Source organism: Salmo salar, chromosome ssa14 (genome assembly GCF_905237065.1).
Source record: "Salmo salar chromosome ssa14, Ssal_v3.1, whole genome shotgun sequence".
Lineage (NCBI taxonomy): Eukaryota > Metazoa > Chordata > Actinopteri > Salmoniformes > Salmonidae > Salmo > Salmo salar.
In genome coordinates, this window is record NC_059455.1 from 59,096,046 (window position 1) to 59,123,850 (window position 27,805).

General features: G+C 44.1%; 1 protein-coding gene across 1 annotated transcript in view; it reads left to right on the forward strand.

Annotated features, from left to right (window-relative positions):
- LOC106570076 (RNA-binding motif, single-stranded-interacting protein 3) overlaps positions 1 to 27,805 on the forward strand; it is a 226,843-nt gene that overhangs the window by 117,288 nt on the left and 81,750 nt on the right. The window contains exons 5-6 of the mRNA XM_014142038.2: positions 23,238 to 23,395; positions 27,258 to 27,337. Coding sequence (XP_013997513.1) covers positions 23,238 to 23,395; positions 27,258 to 27,337 — 238 coding nt within the window. The remainder of the gene's footprint in view (positions 1 to 23,237; positions 23,396 to 27,257; positions 27,338 to 27,805) is intronic.

Genomic DNA, 27,805 nt, shown 5'->3' on the forward strand with positions numbered 1-27,805 from the left:
CACACTACTGGTAAAAAATAAAGGCTTTTTGCAAGGACATCATCATGTCATTTATTTCCAACCAAATTATGCATACAGTGCATTCGGAAAGTATTCAAACCCCTTGACTTTTTACACATTTTGTTACGTTACATGCTTAATCTAAAATGTATTACATTTATTTTTTACTCATCAATCTACACACAATACCCCATAATGACAAAGCGAAAACAGGTCTTTAGAAATGTTTGCAAATGTATAAAAAAAAATATATTGAATTACCTTATTTACACAAGTATTCAGACCCTTTGCTATGAGACTCGAAATTGAGGTCTGGTGCTTCCTGTTTTGGGCCGGCAGGTAGCCTAGTGGTTAGAGCGTTGAGCCAGTAACCGAAAGGTTGGATCGAATCCCCAAGCTGACAAGGTAAAAATCTGTCGTTCTGCCGCTGAACAAGGCAGTTAACCACTGTTCCCCGGTAGGCCGTCATTGTAAATAAGAATTTGTTCTTAACTGACTTTCCTAGTTAAATAAATAAAAAATAATTTACAAAAAATAATCCATTGATAATCCTTGAGATGTTTCTACAACTTGATTGGAGTCTACCTGTGGTACATTTCATTGATTGGACATGATTTGGAAAGGCACACACCTGTCTATATTAAGTCCCACAGTTGACAGTGCATGTCAGAGCAACAACCAAGCCAGGAGGTTGAGGAATTGTCCGTAGAGCTCCGAGACAGGATTGTGTCGAGGCACAGATATGGGGAAGTGTACCAAAACATTTCTGCAGCATTGAAGGTCCCCAAGAACACAGTGTCCTCCATCATTCTTAAATGGAAGAAGTTTTGAACCACCAAGACTCTTCCTAGAGCTGGCCGCCTGGCCAAACTGAACAATCGGGGGAGAAGGGCCTTGGTCACGGAGGTGACCAAGAACCCGATGAACACTGTGACAGAGCTCCAGAATTTCTCTGTAGAGATGGGAGAACCTTCCAGAAGGACAACCATCTCTACAGCACTCCACCGATCAGGCCTTTATGGTAGAGTGGCCAGACGGAAGCCACTCCTCAGTAAAAGGCACATGACAGCCCTCTTGGAGTTAGCGAAAAGGCATCTAAAGGTGCCTCAATCCAAACAAGATTTTCTGGTCTGATGAAACCAAGATTGAACTCTTTGGCCTGAATGCCAAGCGTCACGTCTGGGGGAAACCTGGCACCATCCCTACGGTGAAGCATGGTGGTGGCAGCATCTTGCTGTGGGTATGTTTTTCAGCGTTAGGGACTAGGAGACTAGTCAGGATCGAGGGAAAGATGAACGGAGCAAAGTACAGAGAGAATCTTGATGAAAACTTGCTCCAGAGCACTCAGGACCTCAGACTAGGGCGAAGGTCACTATCCAACAAGACAATGACCCAAAGCACACAGTGTAGACAATGCAGGAGTGGCTTCGGGACAAGTCTGTGAATGTCCTTGAGTGGCCCAGCCAGAGCCCGGACTTGCATGTAATCTAACATCTCTGGAGAGACCTGAAAATAGCTGTGCAGCGACTCTACCCATCCAACCTGACAGAGCTTGAAAGGATCCATAGACAATAATGGGAGAAACTCCTCAAATACAGGTGTGCCAAGCTTATAGCATCATATCCAACAAGACGAGGCTGTAATCGCTGCCAAAGGTGCTTCAACAAAGTACTGCGTAAAGGGTCTGAATACTTATGTCAGGTGGCTTGCGAAAGTATTCACCCCCTTGGCATTTTTCCTATTTTGTTGCCTTAAACTAAAATGATTTTTGGGGGGTTTGTATCATTTGATTTACACAACATGCCTACCACTTTGAAGATGCAAAATATGAAACAAACAAGAAATAAGATAAAAAAGAACTTGAGCGTGCATAACTATTCACCCCCACCCAAAGTCAATACTTTGTAGAGCCACCTTTTGCAGCAATTACAGCTGCAAGTCTCTTGAGGTATGTCTCTATAAGCTTGGGACATCTAGCCACTGGTATTTCTGCCCATTCTTCAAGGAAAAACTGCTCCAGCTCCTTCAAGTTGGATGGGTTCCGCTGGTGTACAGCAATCTTTAAGTCATACCACAGATTCTCAATTGGATTGAGGTCTGGGCTTTGACTAGGCCATTCCAAGACATTTAAATGTTTCCCCTTAAACCACTCGAGTGTTGCTTTAGCAGTATGCTTAGGGTCATTGTCCTGCTGGAATGTGAACCTCCATCCCAGTCTCAAATCTCTTGACGACTGAAACAGATTTCCCTCAAGAATTTCCCTGTATTTAGCGCCATCCATCATTCCTTCAATTCTGACCAGTTTCTCAGTCCCTGCCGATGAAAAACATCCCCACAGCAGGATGCTGCCACCACTGTGCTTCACTGTGGGGATAGGTATTCTCGGGGTGATGAGAGGTGTTGGGTAGTGTTTTCCTTGATGGCCAAAAAGCTCAATTTAAGTCTCATCTGACCAGAGTACCTTCTTCCATATGTTTGGGGAGTCTCCCACATGCTTTTTGGCAAACACCAAACGTCTTTGCTTATTTTTTAACTTTAAGCAATTGCTTTTTTCTGGCCACTCTTCCTTAAATCCCAGCTCTGTGGAGTGTACGGCTTAAAGTGGTCCTATGTACAGATTCTCCAATCTCCGCTGTGGAGCTTTGCAGCTCCTTCAGGGTTATCTTTGGTCTCTTTGTTGCCTCTCTGATTAATGCCCTCCTTGCCTGGTCTGTGAGTTTTGGTGGGCGGCCCTCTCTTGCCAGGTTTGTTGTGGTGCCATATTCGTTCAATTTTTTTATCATGGATTTAATGGTGTTCCTTGGGATGTTCAAAGTTTCAGATATTTTTTTATAACCCAACCTTGATCTGTACTTCTCCACAACTTTGTCCCTGACCTGTTTGGAGAGCTCCTTGGTCTTCATGGTGCCACTTGCTTGGGCCTTTCAGAACAGGTGTATATATACTGAGATCACGTGACACTTAGATTGCACACAGGTGGTCTTTGTTTAACAATTTTTTTACTTCTGAAGGTAATTGGTTGCACCAGATCAGATTTAGGGGCTTCATAGCAAAGAGGGTGTAACGGCTTCGGTAGTCGGGTAGGAGGAATGAGGCGCAGGAAGCAGCGAACACAGGGAGTGGTGTTTTTAATAACACAGGATAAACAAAAGTTCCCAACCATACGGAATAAAATACAAAATAGACGACCAGGTAAAGCCGACGAACAACACGTCGTCACTGGACACAAATTAATCCCGCACAAACAACAGACGGGCCAGCTAAACTAAATACCCCCTCTAATAGCTAATTGGCCACAGGTGCCCAAAACCAAAAAAAGGGAAAACCAAAAAGGGATCGGTAGTAGCTAATAGGCCGGTGACGACGACCGCCGAGCGCCACCCGAGCAGGAGGGGGCGCCACCGTCGGTGGGAATCGTGACAGGGGGTGAATACATATGCACGCACCACTTTTCCGTATTCTTTTTTTGTTTAATATTTTGACGCTTTTTTATTCATTTCACTTCACAAATTTGGACTATTTTGTGTATGTCCATTAAATGAAATCCAAATAAAAATCAATTTAAATTACAGGTTGTAATGCAACAAAATAGGAAAAACGCCAAGGGGGATTAATACTTTTGCAAGGTACTGTAAATGTGATATTTTTTTATAAATTTGCTAACATTTCTAAAACCTGTTTTTGCTTTGTCATTTTGGGGTATTGTGTGTAGATTGATGGGGGAAAATCTATTTAATCAATTTTAGAAAAAGGCTGTAACGTAACAAAATGTGGATAAAGTCAGGGGGTCTGAATACTTTCCAAATGGGATCCTAATTTGAGCCAGTTTGCTACAGCAGGAAAATAATCCTGCAGCAACAGAAAATCTGAATTATGTGGATTATAATTCATGGACATTTGTGTAGGGGTTGATACATTTTTCATAGTGGAAAATCAAGTCTGAAATTTGTAAATGTCAATTACAAACCTCAGAAGCCTTTTTAAACCTCAAATACACTACAAATTAAAAAATGTGTGCATTGCAGGAAAGTTCTCCTGGAACAGGATGATCAAATTAAGATCCTACATCTGTTCAACAAACAATGACCTTTGTGTGGCCTGCTGATGAGAGGAGATGTGTGACTGTCATTGACTGTAGGCCCAAGGAGAGCACCGGGTCTCCTCTTCGACCTGCTACACTCTACAAGAAACAAAGGCAGCACCTCACATCTAATTAGACAGCTCCTCATTAAGGCCCGACCTTAAATCCACACCTCAATAATATCGATTAAAGTGCACACAGGCACACACAAACATACACACGCCATTATTACATGAGAGGGCGAAAGCTTTTTTCACCTTTTTTTTAATAAACATTTATCAAAGAATTAAAGTTTGGGGAGAGAGGAAAATTAATATTGGGCTAAAGCAAGCCAGCGAAAAAACTACGCAAGTGGAATTTAATGAGTTTTGCGGTGTCCGGGGAGTCCGCGGCTCGCGCCGGCATGCTAATTACGCTCGTGAACTAACATAGAGTTAGTGAGCATCAGTGGAAGACAAATGCGCTGAGCAGTCGTCAACCAAGCAAGAGGAAACAAAAGAGCTGTATAGACAAACAACACATTCTAATCCACATGTCGACACCCAGAGAGGAGTGGGGAGGAGGTGGACTACTCAGTGTTCACTTCTTGTGTTGTGTGTTCTCTTTAACACCCCCATGCTAATAGATCAGCGATGAGATGCAGGATGAGACGTATATGCGGTTTAAATGAGACGTCCATCCAGTGCTGATGAGACGTACACAGTGATAGGGAGTGAACCTGACAAACGGCTCTCGTGATAGAACACGTGATGGAAACAAGTACCAGGAAATGTTGTTTTGTAAGAGGGTCAGTGAGTGGGAGTCAGGAGATAATTGAATCAACCTTTTGGTGACTTCCCTTTGTCACGGCTCTTTAGCTGGGTAAACAAACACACTAACTGACACGTAAACCCCCCCACCTCCCACTGGACTCGACACTGTTACACTTCCCCCTGCTGGTGAGGAGGACAGCTGAGGTGCAGGACCCTGTGGTTCAGTGGAACTGACGAGGGCCCTGTTTGCTTCCAGTGTGTCTCTCCTTCATTAAGTCCCCATCGCCTGCAGGGAATCCACACGCTGCGTCCCACGCCTCAGTGGCCACACAACAGCGCACAAACAGAAGACAATCAGACCGACTTTCAAGTGTGACTTTCAACAGAATGAAACCTGCCTGGGTTGTTGCCCTCCCTCGTCAACTGGGGAGGAAATATGCTTTTGGCAGGGTTTATATTATACTTGCCCTCGTACGGAGAGATTCTAACCTTAAATATTCCGCCGTCGTGTCAGCAAGTGTGTATATCCACTTTTCATCGTTCTATGTACAGATATCACAACCTTGGTGTATTTCAAGTTTTCATCATGTGTAGATATCAAACCAATAGTCCCTCCAGTCTGCTGCCTGAAATCTGCATGCACACAGTGACTGTGATACCATGCGTGTTTGAGTGTCAAATGAGAGGTTTAAATCTCCATGAATTACAGCAATTGATTCAATTAAGCTCATGTATATCTATTGTGTGTTTAGGTCATTGAAATCATGCCTTTACCTGGCATGCTGCCTGAACATTTTGCCGACATACGACAACACTCAAACCTTGTGTGTGTGTGTGTATATATGTGTTTGCCTCACTGTGTTTAAAGGAATCCTGGCCATTTTGTTAAATGCCAGGACAACAGAATGTGTGACTGCATGACTGCCCTCTTCTGCTCTCCTCTCCTCTCCCCCTCTATCTCGTGTTCACCTTTTCCAGCTGATTTTCCGTGCGGAAAAGCCCTGTAATCCCGTTTGCATTCCTTTCCAACTTCCAATTAGTGTAATTATAGCAGCGGGGGTTGTGGGGGCGTTGCGCTGCGTGCACTCTGTAGCAGGCGCACAAATGCAGCTAGCACATAGCAGTCACATGAGGTCATACCACTGGAAACAACAACAACACAACAACCGCAAGTTCTGTTAGGCTGTAGGCTATAGCAGTAATGGTAGAGAGACAACGGGAAAGGCACTTGACAGGGTGCGGTGAAAAAGTATGCTATGGGCGTTGATCGTTATCCCTTTATCTTTGTGTTGGGTCTTGTAAATGGACATGGTGTCACCAATCATGGTTGACACCTGTAGCCCCCAAAGCCTCCTCTGATGTCATCACACGGTGACACAATCACTCACCGGGTACAGTAAAGCAGGTTGACGTTTTTTTAGGATGAATGATCTGGGGGCAGCCTCCCAGGTCTTAAACATTGCTGGTTTACCAATTGACCAACTTTAGCAATTCTCCTCATTCTTAATCCCATTGTCCCAGTCAAGAGATGTATACTGTGACTCTACAATGCAAATCAAAAAAGAATATTATAGAAGTATTTTACAAGTCTTCACAGGGGATGAAGCATTACAATTGCTTGGTTTTTTGCGCAGCAGCATAATAGGACCAGTTTTCTCCGCACGTTGTGGTGGAGATGAAAGGCCCATTCAAGTGCTGTCTTCAAACAGCAGGCCTTGTTAATGATGCACACACACTTTGAATTAAGACCTCATTAGATGATGCCATGATAAAGGATTGATGAGTTTCCATTTTCTAACAAAGGCTTATTTAGTGAAGAATTGATAGAGTGTGTATAACAGAGAAATGCCTACTTATGGGCCCTTTCCAACAATGCAGAGAAAAAAAAACAGAAATAGTCGAAATCATAAAAACAAATGATGTGTATATGTGTGGAGTACATGAGAGCAGTATATGATATGTAAATAGTGGTATATCATGTGCATCAAGAAAGCTATGTGGAGGCTTGGGATAAAATGTTCAGTGTAGTCGGGCCAATTTTGTGTCTGGTGGATTGATTAGAACCTTAGATGTACGTAACTCATAACTCATTGAAAGCCAATACTCCAATTTGTGGAGAATATGTGCAATTCAAAATGGAGATCACTTCACTCTTCAAGACAATTGTAAAGTGTTGCCAAAGTGTGTGACATCACAATGAAATGGGGACAGTCTCACTGCTCTCCTCCTTGACCCCTGACCTCAGTTCAAGATTACCTCACTTAGAGGGCATCCATCCCAACCTTCCCTTTATCCTCCACCGAGGACCAGAGGTCCCTAACTATGTCTCTTACAAACTGTGATCTGGACGTTCACGTCCCGTCTCCCGTCATGACCAATTTGTCTAGACGCTTTTAATGTTGCAGGGTCACTAAACGAGAGCCCTTCCGTCATGCATGTGTCTTCCTCCCGCTCACACACGCACGCACGCACGCACGCACGCACACACACACACACACACACACACACACACACACACACATACACACACACACACACACACACCCTGTTGTTGAGACGTGGGGAGATCTCAGTGAGACACAAGGGTGGGTCGTTAAGTTTGTTAGTTCACTCAGTGTATCATCAGCGTCCGTGACAAACACATTATCTATCTCCTCCAACCTCTAACAGCGCCACTTCTCTTACAGCCCATTTATATGCTAATTAGTCTGTTACAAGCAGCCGTCCGGCCCCTCAACACAGGTCATCTGGTACTAATGAGCCAAATATACACTTTTGGGTCTGTATTGACTGTTATCCTCTGGGTCCACTTTGTACATTTTGTTATCTACCCAAATAAATTCAATATTAGATTTGAATTATAACTGTGACAAAAGTCATAGGTTCTATATACATTAGATTCGACAATGGAGCTGCAGTACGTCACCTGATATTGTAATGCATTCTGACTGCCAGCGTGCTTACAGATAACTTCTGTTATTACATTTTTATTGCTTTTGTTGGTGCCGCAAAATAATTTTTCAATATATGTATTTTAATATCTCAGGGCCTCAGTCATGCCTCATTCTCCAGTGCTCTTGCGTCACTGCTGGATATTGATGTGGCGGTGTGAAGCGGGCTATTTATTTTCTGTTCCATTTGATGTATGATGTTTGTGTCATGGTAAAGGCTTATGTGTCAATCTCGGTGTTGTTTGTGAGTGTCGGCACATTAGGGGAAAACAAATGAAGCTTTAACTTGGCTTAGTTATTCTATGCATGTTTGTGAAACGGGAATAGAGCATAATGGTATTGGCTTCACAGTGTAGAATTCCTAAGCGGGGATTGCATTTCTCCAAGAGAGAACGTTTGTGGTTGACGATACTGTGGCATCCAAAGTTGCTCCTTGTTGCTTTCATGTTATATAACTAATACTGTAAGTCAGCTCAGGTGATGTAAGTACAATGGTTCAACATTACTATTCTTTACATATTGTATTCTAATGCAACTATGTTGCAGAATAAGCACCAGCTGCCAGAGCAGCTCACAGATCACTGCACCTGTACATAGCCCATCTATAATTTAGCCCAAACAACCACCTCTTCCCCTACTGTATTTATTTATTTATTTTGCTCCTTTGCACCCCATTATTTCTATTTCTACTTTCTTCCACTGCAAATCTACCATTCCAGTGTTTTACTTGCTATATTGTATTTACTTCGCCACCATGGCCTTTTTTGCCTTTACCTCCCGTATCTCACCTCATTTGCTCACGTTGTATATAGACTTAGTTTTCTACTGTATTATTGACTGTATGTTTGTTTTACTCCATGTGTAACTCTGTGTTGTTGTATGTGTCAAACTGCTTGCTTTATCTTGGCCAGGTCGCAATTGTAAATGAGAACTTGTTCTCAACTTGCCTACCTGGTTAAATAAAGGTGAAATAAAATAAAATAAAAATTTTTATCGATGGCAAAAATGATAATGATAATGCACAGTCCCATGTCGCAAGGATCTGTACACAAATCCTGGAAGCTGAAAATGTCCAAGTTCTCCCATGGCCTGCACACTCACAGGACATGACACTTTTTCCACATTTTGTTACTTTACAGCTTTATTCTAAAATTGATTAAATAGTTTTCCCCCTGATCAATCTACAAACAATACCCCATAATGACAAGGCAAAAACAGGTTTTTAGAAATTTTTGCTAATTTATAAAAAAAATGTTTTATGAAAATATCACATTTACATAAGTATTCAGAACCTTTACTCAGTACTCTGAAGCACCTTTGGCAGTGATTAGAGCCTCGAGTCTTCTTTGAGTATGACGCTACAAGCTTCACACACCTGTATTTGGGGAGTTTCTCCCATTCTTCAATGCAGATCCTCTCAAGCTCTGTCAGGTTGGATGGGGAGTGTTGCTGCACAGCTATTTCCAGGTTTCTCCAAAGATGTTCGATCGGTTTCAGGTCCGGGCCACTCAAGGACATTCAGAGACTTACCCCGAAGCCACTCCTGCGTTGTCTACACTGTGTGCTTAGGGTCGTTGTCCTTTTGGAAGATGAACCTTCGCCCTAGTCTGAGGTCCTGAATGCTCTGGAGCAGGATTTCATCAAGGATCTCTCTGTACATTTCTCTGTTCATCTTTGCCACGATCCTGACTTGTCTCCTAGTCCCTGTCGCTGAAAAACATCCCCACAGCATGATGCTCCGACCACCATGCTTCACTGTAGAGATGGTGCCAGGTTTCCTACAGATGTGACGCTTGGCATTCAGGCCAAAGAGTTCAATCTTTGTTTCATCAGACCAGAGAATCTTGTTTCTCATGGTCTGAGAGTCTTTAGGTGCCTTTTGGCAAACGCCAAGCAGGCTGTCATATGCCTTTTACTGAGGAATGGCTTCCGTCTGGTCATTCTACCATAAAGGCCTGATTGGTGAAGTGCTGCAGAAACGGTTGTCCTTCTGGAAGGTTCTCCCATCTCCATAGAGGAATTCTGGAGCTCTGTCAGAGTGACCATCGGGTTCTTGTTCACTTCCCTGACCAAGGCCCTTCTCTCCCGATTGCTCAGTTTGGCTGTGCAGCCAGCTCTAGGAAGAGTCTTGGTGGTTCCAAACTTCTTCCATTTAAGAATGATGGAGGCCACTGTGTTCTTGGGGACATTCAAAGCTGCAGAAATGTTTTGGTACCCTTCCCCAGATCTGTGCCTGAACATAATCCTGTCTCGGAGCTCTACGGACAATTCCTTCGACCTCATGGCCTGGTTTTTGCTCTGACATGCACTGTCAACTGTGGGACCTTATATAGACAGGTAATGTAGAAAAATTGTTAGAAAATTGTTCCCATTGTTCCTCAACTGCAGTGTATGATATACAATTTTCTAGCTCTGAGTCTCTACATTTATCCGAGTGGTGCAGCTGTCTAAGGCACTGCATTGCGGTGCTTGAGGTGTCACTACAGACCCGGGTTTGATCCCAGCCGGTCGTGACAGGGAGACCCATGAGGCGGCGCTCAGCATCGTCCTGATTAGGGAAGGGTTTGGCCGGTCGGGATTTCCTTGTCCCATCGCGATCTAGCGACTCCTCGTGGTGGGCCGGGCACTTGCAAGCTGACTATGGTCGCCAGCTGGACTGTGTTTCCTCTGACACATTGGTGCGGCTGGCTTCCAGGTTCAGCGAGCAGTGTGTCAAGAAGCAGTGTGGCTTGGCAGGGTCGTGTTTCGGAGGACGCATGGCTCTCGACCTTCGCCTCTCCCGAGTCCATAGGGGACTTGCAGCAATGGGACAAGTCTGTAACTACCAATTGGATATAATGAAATTGGTGAGAAAACAGGGTAAAAGTACAACTACAAAAAAATAAAAAATAAATTAAAATCTTGCCACATAGGACCGAATCAAGCCGGTTGGTCATATATAGTACCAAAATGTTTTACATGTTAGTAAACAAGTTTTCAAGATTTTGATGCAAAATGCATCATACCGGCTGTATTTCTTTATTTTAAAAGTTATATGTCTTAAAAGTGGGTCCGAGGCTCATAAAGTCACCATGCATGCCATCTCCATTGTGGATGAGTCAAATGATCCGCATCAGCGGACATTAGTGACTTCAAAGCGTTTGTCTGAAAGACCCCTCTGCTGGCCGGTCTGCCAGCACATGGCTATGTTAAGATTGTGGACCCCAAGACTCTACGGGTCAGTGATCCTTACTGTTTTCTGAAGGGCGGAAGGCAAACTTAAGTCAATAACTCACACACATGCATATGCATGCACACTAAACATACACACAAGGGGTACTTCTGCTACCAATATGTATTTTTAGTAACGGGCACACAGGAAGAGGTTAAAGCTAGTGAGGGAGATAAGTGTTTCCAGTTTTAGAGATTTTTGTAGTTCGTTCCAGTCATTGGCAGCAGAGAACTGGAAGGAGAGGCGGCCGAAGGAGGAATTGGCTTTGGGGGTGACCAGAGAGGTATACCTGCTGGAGCGCGTGCTAGAGGTGGGTGCTGCTATGGTGACCAGCGAGCTGAGATAAGGGGGAACTTTACCTAGCAGGGTCTTGTAGATGACCTGGAGCCAGTGGGATTGGCGACGAGTATGAAGCGAGGGCCAGCCAACGAGAGCGTACAGGTCGCAGTGGTGGGTAGTATATGGGGCTTTGGTGACAAAACGGATGGCACTGTGATAGACTGCATCCAATTTATTGAGTAGGGTATTGGAGGCTATTTTGTAAATGACATCGCCGAAGTCGAGGATCGGTAGGATGGTCAGTTTTACGAGGGTATGTTTGGCAGCATGAGTGAAAGATGCTTTGTTGCGAAATAGGAAGTCAATTCTAGATTTAACTTTGGATTGGAGATGTTTGATGTGAGTCTGGAAGGAGAGTTTACAGTCTAACCAGACACCTAGGTATTTGTAGTTGTCCACATATTCTAAGTAAGAACCGTCAAGAGTAGTGATGCTGGACGGGCGGGCAGGTGCAGGCAGCGATCGGGTAAAGAGCATGCATTTAGTTTTACTTGTATTTAAGAGCAGTTGGAGGCCACGGAAGGAGAGTTGTATGGCATTGAAGCTCGTCTGGAGGGTAGTTAACACTGTGTCCAAAGAAGGGCCAGAAGTATACAGAATGGTGTCGTCTGCGTAGAGGTGGATCAAAGACTCACCAGCAGCATGAGTGACATCATTGATGTATACAGAGAAAAGAGTCGGCCCAAGAATTGAACCCTGTGGCACCCCCATAGAGACTGCCAGAGGCCCGGACAACAGGCCCTCCGATTTGACACACTGAACTCTATCAGAGAAGTAGTTGGTGAACCAGGCGAGGTAATCATTTGAGAAACCAAGGCTGTTGAGTCTGCCGATGAAGATGTGGTGATTGACAGAGTTGAAAGCCTTGGCCAGGTCAATGAATACGGCTGCACAGTATTGTTTCTTATCAATGGCGGTTAAGATATTGTTTAGGACCTTGAGCGTGGCTGAGGTGCACCCATGACCAGCTCTGAAACCAGATTGCATAGCGGAGAAGGTGCGGTGGGATTCAAAATGGTCGGTAATCTATTTGGTGACTTGGCTTTCGAAGACTTTAGAGAGGCAGGGTAGGATAGATATAGGTCTGTTGCAGTTTGGGTCAAGAGTGTCCCCCGCTTTGAAGAGGGGGATGACCGCAGCTGCTTTCCAATCTTTGGGAATCTCAGATGACACGAAAGAGAGGTTGAACAGGCTAGTAATAGGGGTTGCAACAATTTCAGCAGATAATTTTAGAAAGAAAGGGTCCAGATTGTCTAGCCCGGCTGATTTGTAGGGGTCCAGATTTTGCAGTTCTTTCAGAACATCAGCTGACTGGATTTGGGAGAAGGAGAAATGGGGAAGGCTTGGGCGAGTAGCTGTGGGGGGTGCAGTGCTGTAGACCGGGGTAGGGGTAGCCAGGTGGAAAGCATGGCCAGCCGGAGTAAAATGCTTATTGAAATTCTCAATTATAGTGGATTTATCAGTGGTGACAGAGTTTCCTATCCTCAGTGCAGTGGGCAGCTGGGAGGAGGTGCTCTTATTCTCCAAGGACTTTACAGTGTCCCAGAACAGCCCCAAAATGCAGTTGTGTTCGTTGTCTGTAGCTTATGTCTGTCCATAACATAACTTCACCGCCACCATGGGGCACTCTGTTCACAATGTTGACATCAGCGAACCGCTCCACACAATGCCATACACGTGGTCTGTGGTTGTGAGGCCGGTTGGACATACTGCCAAATTCTCTAAAACTACGTTCTTATGGTAGAGAAATTAACATCAAATTCTCTGGCAACAGCTCTGGTGGACATTCCTGCAGTCAGCATGCCAATTGCACACTCCCTCAAAACTTGAGACATCTGTGGCATTGTGTTGTGTGACAAAACTACACATTTTAAAGTGCCATTTTATTGTCCCCAGCACAAGGTGCACCTGTGTAATGATCATGCTGTTTAATCAGCATCTTGATATGCCACACCTGTCAGGTGGATGGATTGTCTTGAAGGAGAAATGTTCACTAACAGGGATGTAAACAAATTGGTGCACAACATTTGAGAGAAATACGCTTTTTGTGCATATGGAACGTCTCTGGGATCTTTTATTTCAGCTCATGAAACAGGAAGGGTTTTGTTGCCATGAGTATCAAATGACTACAGAGCATCTCAATCTTCCCTGATCTGTGAGATAAAATAGACATTTATATCAATAGATATTTCTACGCTTAAATATGAAGACCCCATTCTATACAGTATCAACACATTTTGATTACCATGAACTGGAATGCCTGGATCATACAGTCAATGTAGGAAAATATATACCACCACAATCTCTGCTCCTTTGTTGAACATGAGGCTTTCTGAGCTGAATAGAAGGGATGGTGAGATGGAGGTAGAAAGTGAGAATGAGAATCCGAGCTGGCTAGGTTATCTAGGCCGAGACCGGTGCCCTCTCTGAGTGAATCATCAATAATTTACAGTCATGGCTCCTGACGGCTTGTCGTAGGAGAGGTCCCCTCCTGGTCAACACAGAAATCAAACACCAACTAGCAACACGCCCTAAACGAGTCTAAACGAATGACCGCCTGCCAAATGATGTCAACGAACAGGACTTCAATCTCCCAAAATGATATCATAATTGATGCATTAGACCTGAGAAGGAGAAATGCATTTACCGAGAACACAATGAGCTGTTGTAGCAGCACCGTCATGGGGGGAAATACTGTAAACACATTATGTCAATGGGGGAGAGATTAGTGATGTTATTCAATCTTGGGAGATGAGGAAACATCCTGATTGTGGACATTATAGGACTTAATGAGACCAACCTGGGATTTGATCAAAAAATGTATTTTGTCTGCCTGTTTAAGTCCTAGCCTGTGTGTCTGTGCTTAAGGAAGAGGGGTGAGACCATCCAGGACCCTGCGCCCATCTTCTTCCATGTTAATAATGGATTTTTGATATGAGCTCCACATGAAATTTTAATCTCTGGAATATTAGCTCACCGAGGGAGATACAAAATCTAATCAGTGGCCGTGATTAAGCGCGGGTGAAGCACATATCGACCCATTTAAATTCACATGAACCCTTCATAAAAATGTATGAGGCTTGGCACTGACGGCTGCCGTGATTTAGAGGTGTTATGTCTGTTTTGCTGGGAAAAGGTGTGATCTTCTCCCACGTACATGCCTGTGTAAAGGAGAACATGAGGGAGGGAGAGAGAGGTAGCAAGTCTGTAGGTTCCCTTCATCTGGATAATATAGTTGTCATGCTGCTAATTTAAAGGTTCATGTATTGATTGAGATATGTTTAAATGTATGTTGATGTGAACTAATATTCTTAAACATAGATTGCTAATGATACAGCTTTTCTACTACATATACATACATTTTGCATACACATTTTGCATGCACATTTTGCATGCACATTTTGCATGCACATTTTGCATACACATTTTGCATACACATTTTACATACACATTTTGCATACACATTTTACATGGTACTTTTATATAAAGCAGTCACACAGCAATAATACATTACCAAACATAAGCTCTTTAATCCCACTCCTCAGCCACTCTCAGCCCATCCCACCTATCACCATAGACCACCTTCGTTTGGTTTCCATGTGCCATATATTTTTCAATTGGCTGTGATGTTTTACATATTTTTTTACCTTTCTAATCGTATAGTATCCACAGATTGTGAGCTAAAGATGAAAAAGTATTATTATATTATTTATTGACTGACTATGGCTTTCCAAATTGCCCAACACTGCTATTTGTGAGGTTAATTTTGGATGTTGTGATTTTTTTAACCATTCCCGAACCTGTGACCAGAAACAAGCTACACAGGTGCAATACCAGAATAAATTATCTATTGATTCTGGTGTATGTTTGCTTTTTCTTACGTACATGCAGCACAACCGCATGACACGCCGTGGCACATTCCAACACCCTGTTTGCCACCCCAAACTATCTCTGCCCGATGAATAATTTACCACCCAACCCAGGATGCCAACCCAGCCCACCTCCCGCCTGGATTATGCCTCTTAGCCTTAAACAAAGCCCATGCTTCCTGACTGGCTGACAGTGTGCGGAAACCCTTAATAATGTATCACCACCTCTTGTTCCCTCAAAGGCATCTAACATCTTCAGCAGATTAGAATATATAATAGTACCAGCTACCTATTTTCCATAAGTGGCAATAAACCATATTCATATGCATGTGGAGGAGGACAGTGCTGTGGTGGTACCGGGTGGGTTCATGTAATTAAAGAGCGTGAATAAGTGTTAAGGTACACGCAACTAAACACCTTGGTGCCTCGGCGGGGGTGGTCGTACCCCCTCAGCTGTCGTTGACATAGATTGTCGCAGGGAATGAAAGAACGCTAGGTCGGGAATTAATGTGATGCATTCGACTCAGTTCCGTAGCAACGTATGCTAATTTCAGGATAGGTTCTGTGGCAGAGCGGAGAAGTGGATTTGTCCTGGGTGGCTGTAGCAGAATGAAACAAACTGTCACTGAGGTGAACGAAAAGGTGGCGCTTTTTACTCTGGTGAATGGTCAGTAACAGACTGCATCCAAATGTAATTACATGACATTTCGTTGACGTAATGGCACGAGCAGTTAATGGATCAATTGCGTTGTATGTCAGATCATGGGCAGAAAGGAAAGAAAGAACCATACTTCTGTGGCCGTGTGGAACACATTTGCTATTGCCTCGCTATTGCTGTGTTATAGTCTTACAGTTATGACTTAATATCAGGCAGGCAGTTTAGGATCTGTTTGTTTTTAACGTGCAGTAATTGAAAGGAAATGGCCGACTTGGGGACAGCACAAATCTTCTACGTCTCATCTCTTTGCATGAATTTGGAATGTGGATTTTGTTAGCCTAGTGTGGAGCATAGGGACATTGCGTGCTCTCTCTCTCTCTCTCTCGCTCTCTCCGTGGATGTGAGTGCATGTGCGTGCATTGATGCATGAGTGCTAATGTGTGTGTTTGCGGGAGGGGGGGGGTGGTAGCTGTACTCTCACGCCCTCTTAAGGACCTAAATCCCCTCACACACACGCTTAACACATGTAGCTCTGTATCCCTCGTCCCCCCTTCACCCCCATACCGTCCCCTCTATGTGGCTGTCGAGAGTGGGGACAGTGGAGCGGGCAGACAGAGGGAGAGTGGCGGCTTGGACGTGCTTGACAACAGAACCTTCAAAGGCAGGTGGCTTGATCCCAACATTCGGGTGGGGGGTCTATCGCTGGGAGCAGAAGAGGGGCTCATCAGAGAGCCTGTCTGACTGACAGCTTTTTGTACCGCCGCATTTTTCTCTCTGGTTCCTTCTGACTCCTGACAAATTAAACCCGGGGCTGCTTTTGAACTGAGGGGGATGTATTTGTCCGCTTTCTCACACGCCCTCTCCTTCTCTCCCGTCTCCCCCTTTGCCTGTCTCCCTCTCTATATCATTCCCATTCCCCACCCGGTTGGTGGAGCTTTTAAACAGGTACCACAGACCTGGGGTTCCACAATGAGCACTTACAACACATTCTACTGTATCTTTCCCTCTGGCCATACATTTGAGAAAACTAGACACATATCCACACAAACAGAACTGTTTCGTTACTAATAGCCCTCCCCAGACAAAAAAAAAGTTGAAACACTATAGTCTTTGTCTTTAATTGCCCCCTCCCCCAGCTACCAGCCATCGTTTTGGCGCCCTCCTGTGGCTGGGGGTCATCGAATCGCCTTGAGCTCCCTTACCCCCTTGAAGACAAGAAACTGCCGGCGCTCTGAAAACGAACCAGAGAGGCTGTAGAGCCAATTACCCAGCATGCTCTAATCCTCTCTTTCACTCTGAAGAGGAAGGAAAGGGAGGGGAGGAGAGGGAGGGCAATCAGAGCACCGGTGTAGTGTCAAATACAGTGCCCCCAGTCAAGACGCACATCTGTCTGTCTCTTCTTGCTTTTATCATTTCAATGAATACAACCTGGATGGCCTGGAGGCAGATCGTGAGCACTGTTAATGGCCTTATCCTTAAGTACTCTGCGAAGGCAACAAGGGCTTTCTTTTATGTGTCATATCTCCCTCCATGTCATATCAGAGCTCATCCTCTCTCTCTCTCTCTCTCTCTCCCCTCCCTCTTTCTTGTTCACCCTTCTTCCCCTATAATGAGGTAATATTCATTGAAATTACGCTGAGGTAAACAGAGCAGCCCTTAATATGAGAGAGGCTGTTGGCTCAGGTGTGGCGTGCCATCCGTCATCCCCATCAAAGAGCCCTCACAGCCTGCAGGGGTTCCATTAACCTTCTATAGCACAGCTCAATGGCAAGAGGATGCTCCGCCAAGGCCCCAGCAAGCAACGACTCTCTCTCTCTCTCTCTCACACGGACACACACACACACACTTAGACATACAAACACACACACACCCGCTCATACTCATACCCTTGCATATGCAGACATACACTGGTACACACACTATGACACACACAGTCGCCTCAATTACTGTTTCATTTACGGCCCGACAGCTGAGTATGTGCATTGTCTAACTATGTGAATCAGTGTCTGCCTTAATGTTGAATTTAGCATATCTGACATAATTCGGAATACTGGCCTTCTGGAAATCAATGGACTGTTATGGAATAGAATGGTATAGAAATCTCTTTTAATTAAGAGTTGGAAGCCCATTTTGTACTACCTACATTAAGTTGAACCCCCCAATAACTCATGAATTTACTGGAAACAATGTAAAACATACTTTAGCAAATTGAGTTCCTGGTTAGAAGACCAATGTTTTCCTGTTTTTCCAGCATGGGTTTTGTCCATGATGGGCTTTAATCAGATCCTACATGTCCTGTTCGATAAGACACTTAATCAGAGAAAGGACCGACAGTCGGATGGAACAAAACATCCGAGATACTTCCTCTGCTCTCTATCGATAACAAAAAAAGAGGGAGGAAGCAAAAAGAGAGAGGGAAGAAGCTAAAAGAGAGAGGGAAGAAGCTAAAAGAGAGAGGGAAGAAGTTAAAAGAGAGAGGGAAGAAGCTAAAAGAGAGAGGGAAGAAGCTAAAAGAGAGAGGGAAGAAGCTAAAAGAGAGAGGGAAGAAGTTAAAAGAGAGAGGGAAGAAGCTAAAAGAGAGAGGGAAGAAGCTAAAAGAGAGAGGGAAGAAGTTAAAAGAGAGAGGGAAGAAGCTAAAAGAGAGAGGGAAGAAGCTAAAAGAGAGAGGGACTAAGCAAAAAAGGGACAGGGAAGAAGCACTGAGGAGTGGCTAAACATCTGCACCGGACATTTTTACGATCCTCATCAGTCACAGTTTGTTCCCTCTACATCTGAAAGAGGCCATTTTGAAACGGTCATGTCTGTTGATGTCTGAGTCGGGTTTTGTCATTCCTCTCTGTGGCTAAAGTGAAGTATCATGTATTGGGCGGCAGGTAGCCTAACTGTTAAGAGCGTTGGGCCAGTAACCGAAAGGTAGCTGGTTCAAAAACCCAAGCAGACTAGGTAAAACAATATGCCAATGTGCCCATGAGCAAGGCACTTAACCCTACTTGCTCCTGTGGGTTGTTCTGGGTAGGAGTGTCTGCTAAATTACTAAAATGTAAATGTATAGGTGTTAGCCCTCAGGGTTGTTAGCCTGTGCTAGCTTGTTAGCCTGCTAGCAGCACAACACAGCCTGCTCCCATTAAGGTAATGGGAAGAGGCTGCTGGTAAAGTGAAGTATCATGTCTAGGTGTTAGCCCTCAGGGCTGCTAGCTAACCTGTTTGCCTGCTAGCTGTACCACAGCACAGCTTGCTCCCATTCAGGAGAATAGAAGATGCTGCTGTTAAAATGTAAGCCTTGCCATGGCTGCTTGTACTCCAGTGTGGCCCTGAGTACGGCGGGCTAAAGGGTGTGATGAGATGTGCTGGTTGTTGTCCAGACTGGCCATATTGGAGAGACGCTGCTGGCCTGCTGCCACCCTCTCTCCCTGGCGCTGCCCCGCCAGCTGTGCCCCCGCTAGCTAGAACCCTCAGGCGCTACAGACCACAAGTTAGTGAACACATACACACTCACTGGTGTACACATACATACACGCACGCATACATGTGTACATGCACAAAGTATTCATACCCTTTTTTTTGTGTTACAGCCTGAATTCAAAATGCATTACACACAATACCCGATAATGACAAAGTGAAATATCTAATTTACACACTGTAAGTATTCACACGCCTTTGTCAATACTTTGTAGAAGCAACTTTGGCAGCGATTACAGATGCGAGTCTTTTTGGATAAGTCTCTAAGAGCTTTACACACCTGGATTGTCCAATATATGCCCATTACTGTTTTTCAAATTCCTTAAGCGCTGTCAAGTTGATTGTTGATGATTGCGAGACAGCCATTTTCAAGCTGATGTAGCCCTTTCCTGCAGTCAGTGACCAAACGTGCCCTCTTTGGCCTCATGGGTGGAATGTTATTCATATTTTTCATTACTATTATGAAAATACATTTTTTTTTTTTTACTTTGAAAAGCTGGTGTTTCTATGTCAAACAGTTTTGTTATATTTCAGTCTTCTGTTGAAGTCGGAAGTTTACATACACCTTAGCCAAATACATTTAAACTCAGTTTTTCACAATTCCTGACATTTAATCAGAGTAAACATTCCCTGTCTTAGGTCAGTTAGGATCACCACTTTATTTTAAGAATGTGAAATGTCAGAATAATAGTAGAGAGATTGATTGATTTATTTCAGCTTTTATTTCTTTCAACACATACCCAGTGGGTCAGAAGTTTACATACACTCAATTAGTATTTGGTATCAATGCCTTTAAATTGTTTAACTTGGGTCAAACGTTTCGGATAGCCTTCTACAAGCTTCCCACAGTAAGTTGAGTGAATTTTGGCCCATTCTTCCTGACAGAGCTGGTGTAACTGAGTCAGGTTTGTAGACCTCCTTGCTTGCACACGCTTTTTCAATTCTGCCCACACATTTTCTATAGGATTGAGGTCAGGGCTTTCTGATGGCCACTCCAATACCTTGACTTTGTTGTCCTTAAGCCATTTTGCCACAACTTTGGAAGTATGCTTGGGGTCATTGTCCATTTGGAAGACCCAGTTGTAACCAAGCTTTAACTTCCTGACTGATGTCTTGAGATGTTGCTTCTATATCCACATAATTTTCCTCTCTCATGATGCCATCTATTTTGTGAAGTGCACCAGTCCCTCCTGCAGCAAAGCACCCCCACAACATGATGCTGCCCCCCTGTGCTTCACAGTTGGGATGTTGTTCTTCAGTTTGCAAGCCTCCCCCTTTTTACTCCAAACATAACGATGTCATTATGGCCAAACAGTTCTATTTTTGTTTCATCAGACCATAGGACATTTCTCCAAAAAGTACGATCTTTGTCCCCATGTGCAGTTGCAAACCGTAGTCTGGCTTTTTTATGGAGGTTTTGAAGTGGTGTCTTCTTCCTTGCTGAGCGGCCTTTCAGGTTATGTCGATATAGGACTCGTTTTACTGTGGATATAGATACTTTTGTACCTGTTTTCTCCAGCATCTTCACAAAGTCCTTTGCTGTTGTTCTGGGATTGATTTGCAGTTTTCACACCAAAGTACGTTCATCTCTAGAAGACAGAACGCATCTCCTTCCTGAGCGTTATGATGACTGCATGGTCCCATGGTGTTTATACTTGCGTACTATAGTTTGTGCAGATGAACGTGGTACCTTCAGGCATTTGGAAATTGCTCCCAAGGATGAACCAGACTTGTGGAGGTCTACAATTTTTCTTCTGAGGTCTTGGCTGATTTCTTTTGATTTTCCCATGTTGCCAAGCAAAGAGGCACAGAGTTTGAAGGTAGGCCTTGAAATACATTCACAGGTACACCTCCAATTGACTCAAATTATGTCAACTAGCCTATCAGAAGCTTCTAAAGCCATGACATCATTTTCTGGAATTTTCTAAGCTGTTTAAAGGCACAGTCAACTTAGTGTATGTAAACTTCTGACCCACTGGAATTGTGATACAGTGGATTATAAGTGAAATAATCTGTCTGTAAACAATTGTTGGAAAAATGACTTGTGTCATGCACAAAGTAGATGTCCTAACCGACTTGCCAAATCTATAGTTTGTTAGCAAGAAGTTTGTGGAGTGGTTGAAAAACTAGTTTTAGTGACTCCAACCTCAGTGTATGTAAACTTCCGACTTCAACTGTATATCAAGTGTAATATTGGGATGCAAACTCTAAATTGATTACATTTCAACTCTATAGCTGACATAGTAGAGGTGTCTTCTTTTTGTAACCCTATGAGATGTATACTTTTGTTTCAAAGTAGATTTGTTTAAGACTATCAAGAATCACTCTGTGTGACCCTGATTTAGTCCACTGCAGTAAAAGGTTAAGTTAAAACTGTAACAAGGCCACTCAGGAACATTTAATGTTGTCTTGGTAAGCAACTCCCGTGTAGATTTGGCCTTGTGTTTTAGGTTATTGTCCTGCTGAAAGGTTAATCCATCTACCAGTGTCTGATGGAAAAAGACTGATCCAGGTTTTCCTGTAGGATTATGCCTGTGCTTATAGCTGTATTCCGTTTGTTTTTATCCAAAAAATCTCCCTAGTCCATGTCGATGACAAGCATACCCATAACATGATGCAGCCACCACCATGCTTGAAAATATGAAGTCGTACTCAGTGATGAGTTGGGGTAAAGAGATGGGGTAGTCATTCAAAAATCATGTTAAACCTTGTTAAACCTAAACCACTATTATTGAACACTGAATGAGTCCATGTAACTTATTATGCGATTTGTTAAGCACATTTTTACTCCTGAGCTTATTTAGGCTTGCCATAACAAAGAGGTTGAATACTTTATTGACACAAGACATTTCAGCTTTACATTTTTCATTCATTTCTTTAAGGTTCTAAGAACAAAATTCCACTTTGACATTATGGGTTATTGTGTATAGATCAGTGCTACAAAATCTCAATTTAATACATTGTAAATTCAGGCTGTAGCACAACAAAATGTAGAAAAAGGTGTGTCAATACCTTCTGCAGGCACTGTATGTATTATGTTGAATGTGTAATGTATAGTGTCTAAATACATTTTCCACCTCTGGAACATTAAAGTTTTTTCCTATCCTATCCTACATTCCCTGGCACACACACACACACACACACACACACACACACACACACACACACACACACACACACACACACACACACACACACACACACACACACACACACACACACACACACACACACACACACACACACACACACACACACACACACACACACACGCGCTGGCATGCATAGATTACTGGACATATGCTGTCACACACATACAGTATTACCCACATACACAGATTCCATCGCACAGATACAGTATGCGTGACCACGCACACTGCGTGCATAGACAAGCATAGCAAAGCGTGCTCTGACTGCGTGTGTGAATGTGATTGTCATCATCGCGGAGACCAAGCTGTATCTGAGTTCACACAGAGTTGCCTGTGACGAAAGTTGTTTCGTGACAGCTCGCAAGGCACTGGTTGTACATATTTAAAGCATAACTAACGCATTCTTTCTCTGTCTCTCTCTCTCTCTCTCTCTCTCTCTCTCTCTCTCTCTCTCTCTCTCTCTCTCTCTCTCTCTCTCTCTCTCTCTCTCTCTGTCTCTCTCTGTCTCTCTCTGTCTCTCTCTCTGTCTCTCTCTCTCTCTCTCTCTCTCTCTCTCTCTCTCTCTCTCTCTCTCTCTCTCTCTCTCTCTCTCTCTCTCTGTCTCTCTCTCTCTCTCTCTCTCTCTCTCTCTCTCTCTCTCTCTCTCGCTCTCTGTGTATCTGTTCTTGTGTATCGTTGTTGCTGTATCATCCTTACGCCGAATTACCAAATGTTGAGACAATCACGTTTTTCAGGAATCTAAATCTGAATCGCGCTCTCCCTCCACAGCAACAGGAGCAGGACCCTACTAACCTGTACATCTCCAACCTGCCGGTGTCCATGGATGAGCAGGAGCTGGAGAACATGCTGAAGCCCTTCGGTCACGTCATCTCCACGCGGATACTGCGGGACGCCAACGGGGTCAGCAGAGGGGTCGGCTTCGCCAGGTATACCTGCTGGAGCGCACGCACTCCCTTGACAAGTGTTAGGAAGCCTGAAGGGTAGTGCCCGCCTGCCCGCCTGTGGGTTTGGATGCGTGTGGGAGAGAGAAAAAGACACACACATACACACGTTGTACATACTTCTGTCTGCATAGCATCCAGCTGTTTGAGGCTATATTTTCCTCCTGTAAAAACTTGAGAGTTGACCCTGCTATCCCTTCAAAGTCATTTACGTCCTCCTCATCCTCCACACTGCTCTCATCCCCCCCCAACACAACACAACAACACTCCCGGCTTGTTTACCCAGAGGAAGGTGTTGATGAGAACAACAACACCATCTTGCAGGGAATTCTCTTATTCAGCCCGTGCTGCAGTCCACTCCTATTCCCCACTCTATTACAGCGGGTTACAGAAGGACAGGCAGGCAGACTCCCACAGACTAACATGGACGTATACACGCACGAACGTACACACACGGCTGTCACAGGCCACCTGTTCAAATGGGGAGAAACAGAAAAGAAAGAGAGTGGCAAGGGTGCGTCCGAAATGGTACCCTACCACCTACATAGTTCATATATTCCCTGGGCTCTGGTCTAAAGCGGTGCACTAAATAGTCCCATACGGTCCCATCCATTTTAGACTCATTGGGTGTTGAGATAGAAGGCCCCAGCCTCTAGTCCACAGATGTTGAGGGACAGAGGGGCATTAGAGAGAGTAAACCATGCTAAGTGTTTCTGCACTCCTCCATTACTGTTATCAGAGCCCATTACTGGGGGCTTCGCCGCTAATCACTGTGGACAAGACCACCTGATGTCTTTAGCCATCATGCAGGGCTCCCTGCTTCACGCCGAGCAGAGCAGAGGCAGAGCACCCAGGAAGAGGACGGGTGGCTGTCGGGAGCTCATCAGACCTGAAAGAGATAAAGGGGGGGAAGAAGGGAGATGAGAGAAAGAATGATAAAAAGGTAGAAAAGAGAGAGAGAACAGGTTTTAATAGAGGGAGGGAGAAAGAGAACGGAAAGAGGTAGAGAAAGAGGATGGAGAGAAACAGAGTAGGTAGTAAAGAGTAGTTATCAGTCTGGGTCTGATCCAATTGCTCACAGGAGGGATACATTTTCCCAATTACAAATCAACCACTAGTTTCACTTGTGACAGAAGTTCATTACCATATTGCATATAGTATAAAGTAAATTCAAGTCCACACAGTGCCTATGGTAGGGCGATGGGTTTATTTAGAATTGCGTAAAAGAGAGAGGTTACCTCTGCTCTATGCAGATTCTTTCCTCTCATTTGGGGCCTCTCTATCATTGTGAATAGAAGGAGGGAGGGGCTGAACTGAGAGTGTGTGTAATTGTGTTAGTGTGTGTGTCTGGGACGTGTGCGCCCCATTGGATCACTGGCAGCAGCGGTAGGTGAATGTGTGCATGGCAGGCCGTTCAAGGCCAGTCACTCTGAAAAGGGCTCCGTTGACTCATACTGCCTCAATGAGACAGAGGGACCTGATCCACTTACACTACAGGACCCACTGCCAGAGAGAGAGCGAGGGGGGAGGGTAACAGGGATGAAGACAGATGAGAAAGAAAGACAGGTGAGAAAGATGGAGAGTAAAAAATAGGTAAGAGGAGGGGAATGGGAGGAAAAGAGATGGATGACAGAAAGAAAGGCATATGACAAATATGGAGGGTAAAGAAGAGAGGTCGATGGGTATGGAAAAGAGGGTGAAAGAAAAGGGAGAGAGAAAGAAAAGAAAAGAAGGATGAAACAGAAAAAGAGAAGTACGAGAGAGCATGACAGAAAGTAAAGGATGGAGGATGATACAGGGGAAGGGTAAGCTAGTAAGTGATATAGAGTGAGAGATAGATCATAGACCCCTTCCTGGTACGTACATATTTAGTTGATCAGTGGTCTGAGTCGGGCGGAGGAAGGAAGGAAGGGAGGGAGGCGAGGGTTTAATATGATCTTACTTTGTTCTCTGTACATGAGATGAGTCACAGTTGTGACTCCCCTCCCTTCGTAACTCCACCCTTCCTGTTCCATGACACGCAGGCAGTCAGCACTCTCTCCAGTCTCTCATGTCCCATTACGGCTCGCTCCACGCACTTTCCTCAATTAGCCCAGGAGAATTCGGATATCACTGTAAATCACGGGTGTACTTCCTCAATTTGCCTCGTCATAAAATGACTAAGCCACATGCTGTAAGCACTCAGCTGTGAGCCAAGGAAAACAATACGTGTTGTCATAGGGCCTCGAATCTAAATTGGTTCAACATAGAAAATGTTCCATGCATACTTAAACGTACTATACTATATATAGTATATGTTATGCTTTAGGTATTCATTATTTGTAATAGTTGTATTCGGGTAAGGCACTTGAGTAGGCTATACAGTGCATTGGGAAAGTATTCAGACCCCTTCCCTTTTTCCACATTTTGTATGTTACAGCCTTATTCTAAAATGTATTAAATAAAATAACAATCTATACACAATACCCCATAATGACAAAAAAAGGTATAAAATGTATTACAAATAAAAAACAGATACCTTATTTACATAAGTATTCAGACCCTTTTCTATGAGACTTGAAATTGAGCTCAGGTGCATCCTGTTTCCATTGATCATCCTTGAGATGTTTCTACAACTTGGAGTCCACCTGTGGTAAATTAATTTGTTTGGACATGATTTGTGAAGGCAAATACTTGTCTATATAAGGTTCCACCGTTGACAGTGCATGTCAGAGCAAAAACCAAGCCATGTGGTCAAAGCAATTGTCTGTAGAGCTCCGAGACAGGATTGTGTCGAGGTACAGATCTGGGGAAGGGTACCAACAGCATTGAAGGTCCCCAAGAACACAGTGTCCTCCATCATTCTTAAATGGATGAAGTTTATAACCACCAAGACTCTTCCTAGAACTCAGCTGGCTGCACAGCCAAACTGAGTAATCGGGGGAGAAGGGCCTTGGTCAGGGAGGTGACCAAGAACCCGACGGTCACTCTTCAGAGCTCCAGAATTCCTCTGTGGAGATGGGAGAACCTTCCAGATGGACAAACATCTCTGCAGCTTCAACCAATCAGGCCTTTATGGTAGAGTTGCCAGACGGAAGCCACTCCTCAGTAAAAGACAACCCGCTTGGAGTTTGCCAAATGGAACCTAAAGGACTCTCAGACAATGAGACACAAGATTCTCTGGTCTCTGAATGGACCTTGAGTGGCCCAGTCAGAGCCCATACTTGAACCCCGATCGAACATCTCTGGAGAGACCTGAAAATAGCTGTGCAGCGACGCTCCCCATCCAACCTGACAGAGCATGAGAGGATCTGCAGAGAAGAATGGGAGAAACTCCCCAAATATAGGTGTGCCAAGCTTGTAGCATCATAACCAAGAAGACTCAATGCTGTTATCGCTGCCAAAGGTGCTTCAACAAAGTACTGAGTAAAAGGGTCTGAAATTCTTATGTAAATGTGATATTTAAGTGTAAGTTTGAATACATTTGCAAACATTTCTAAAAACCTGTTTTTGCTTTGTCATTATGGGGTATTGTGTGTAGATTGATAACGAAAAAAAACGATTTAATCCATTTTAGAATAAGGTTGTAATGTAACAAAATGTGGAATAAGGCAAGGGGTCTGAATACTTTCCGAATGCAATGTATACTGCCTGGTTAAAGAACAGATACCTAGGCTAGGACGTGTGACACAACGAAAATATATGTCCTGACTACACTTCTGGATTAGAGCGTCTGCTAAATGACTAAAATGTCAAATGTAGATGTGAAAGGACTGTATTGTATGTTTTATAGCAGGTTTTATGTCTTCATCATGTGTAATGCCCCCTGTTGTATTAATCTATCCATGTCCTTTTCTTTTTGCTACAGGATGGAGTCCACGGAGAAATGTGAAGTGGTGATACAGCATTTCAATGGGAAATACCTGAAAACCCCACCAGGCATTCCAGGTAAGAAGACTTCCCTCTCTGCTTAAACATTCCTCTCACATCCTCCCACCTGAAAATCACTCATTTTCACAGAGAAACCCACTCTCCCTACCTCCGAAACACTCCGTCCCCATTCAGTTATGTTAATTTCAGCTTTCCACTCCTTGATAGATTGTGTACAATTGCACTTCCGACACGGAGCGTTGTCGCTAGCTCTCTTGCTAGTACTCTCCTCCCATTCAAAAAGGGCCTGCCTGGCTATCGCCGACTGTCTGACTCAGGAGCTTCTAGGGAAGCCGAAGCGCTCTTAATATTCACACTGCGGGCCTCTGCTGCTCCGAAATCTACTTAAGAGCTGCCTTTCCTGCAGCCAACCTGCCAACGGGACCCAGAGAGAGGGAGTGAGAGAGAGAAAGGAGAGGGAATACAAGAGTGGGCTGCCTCAGCAGTTTTCAGGCCAGGTGCAGTGGTGCACTAAGACCCCTGTTC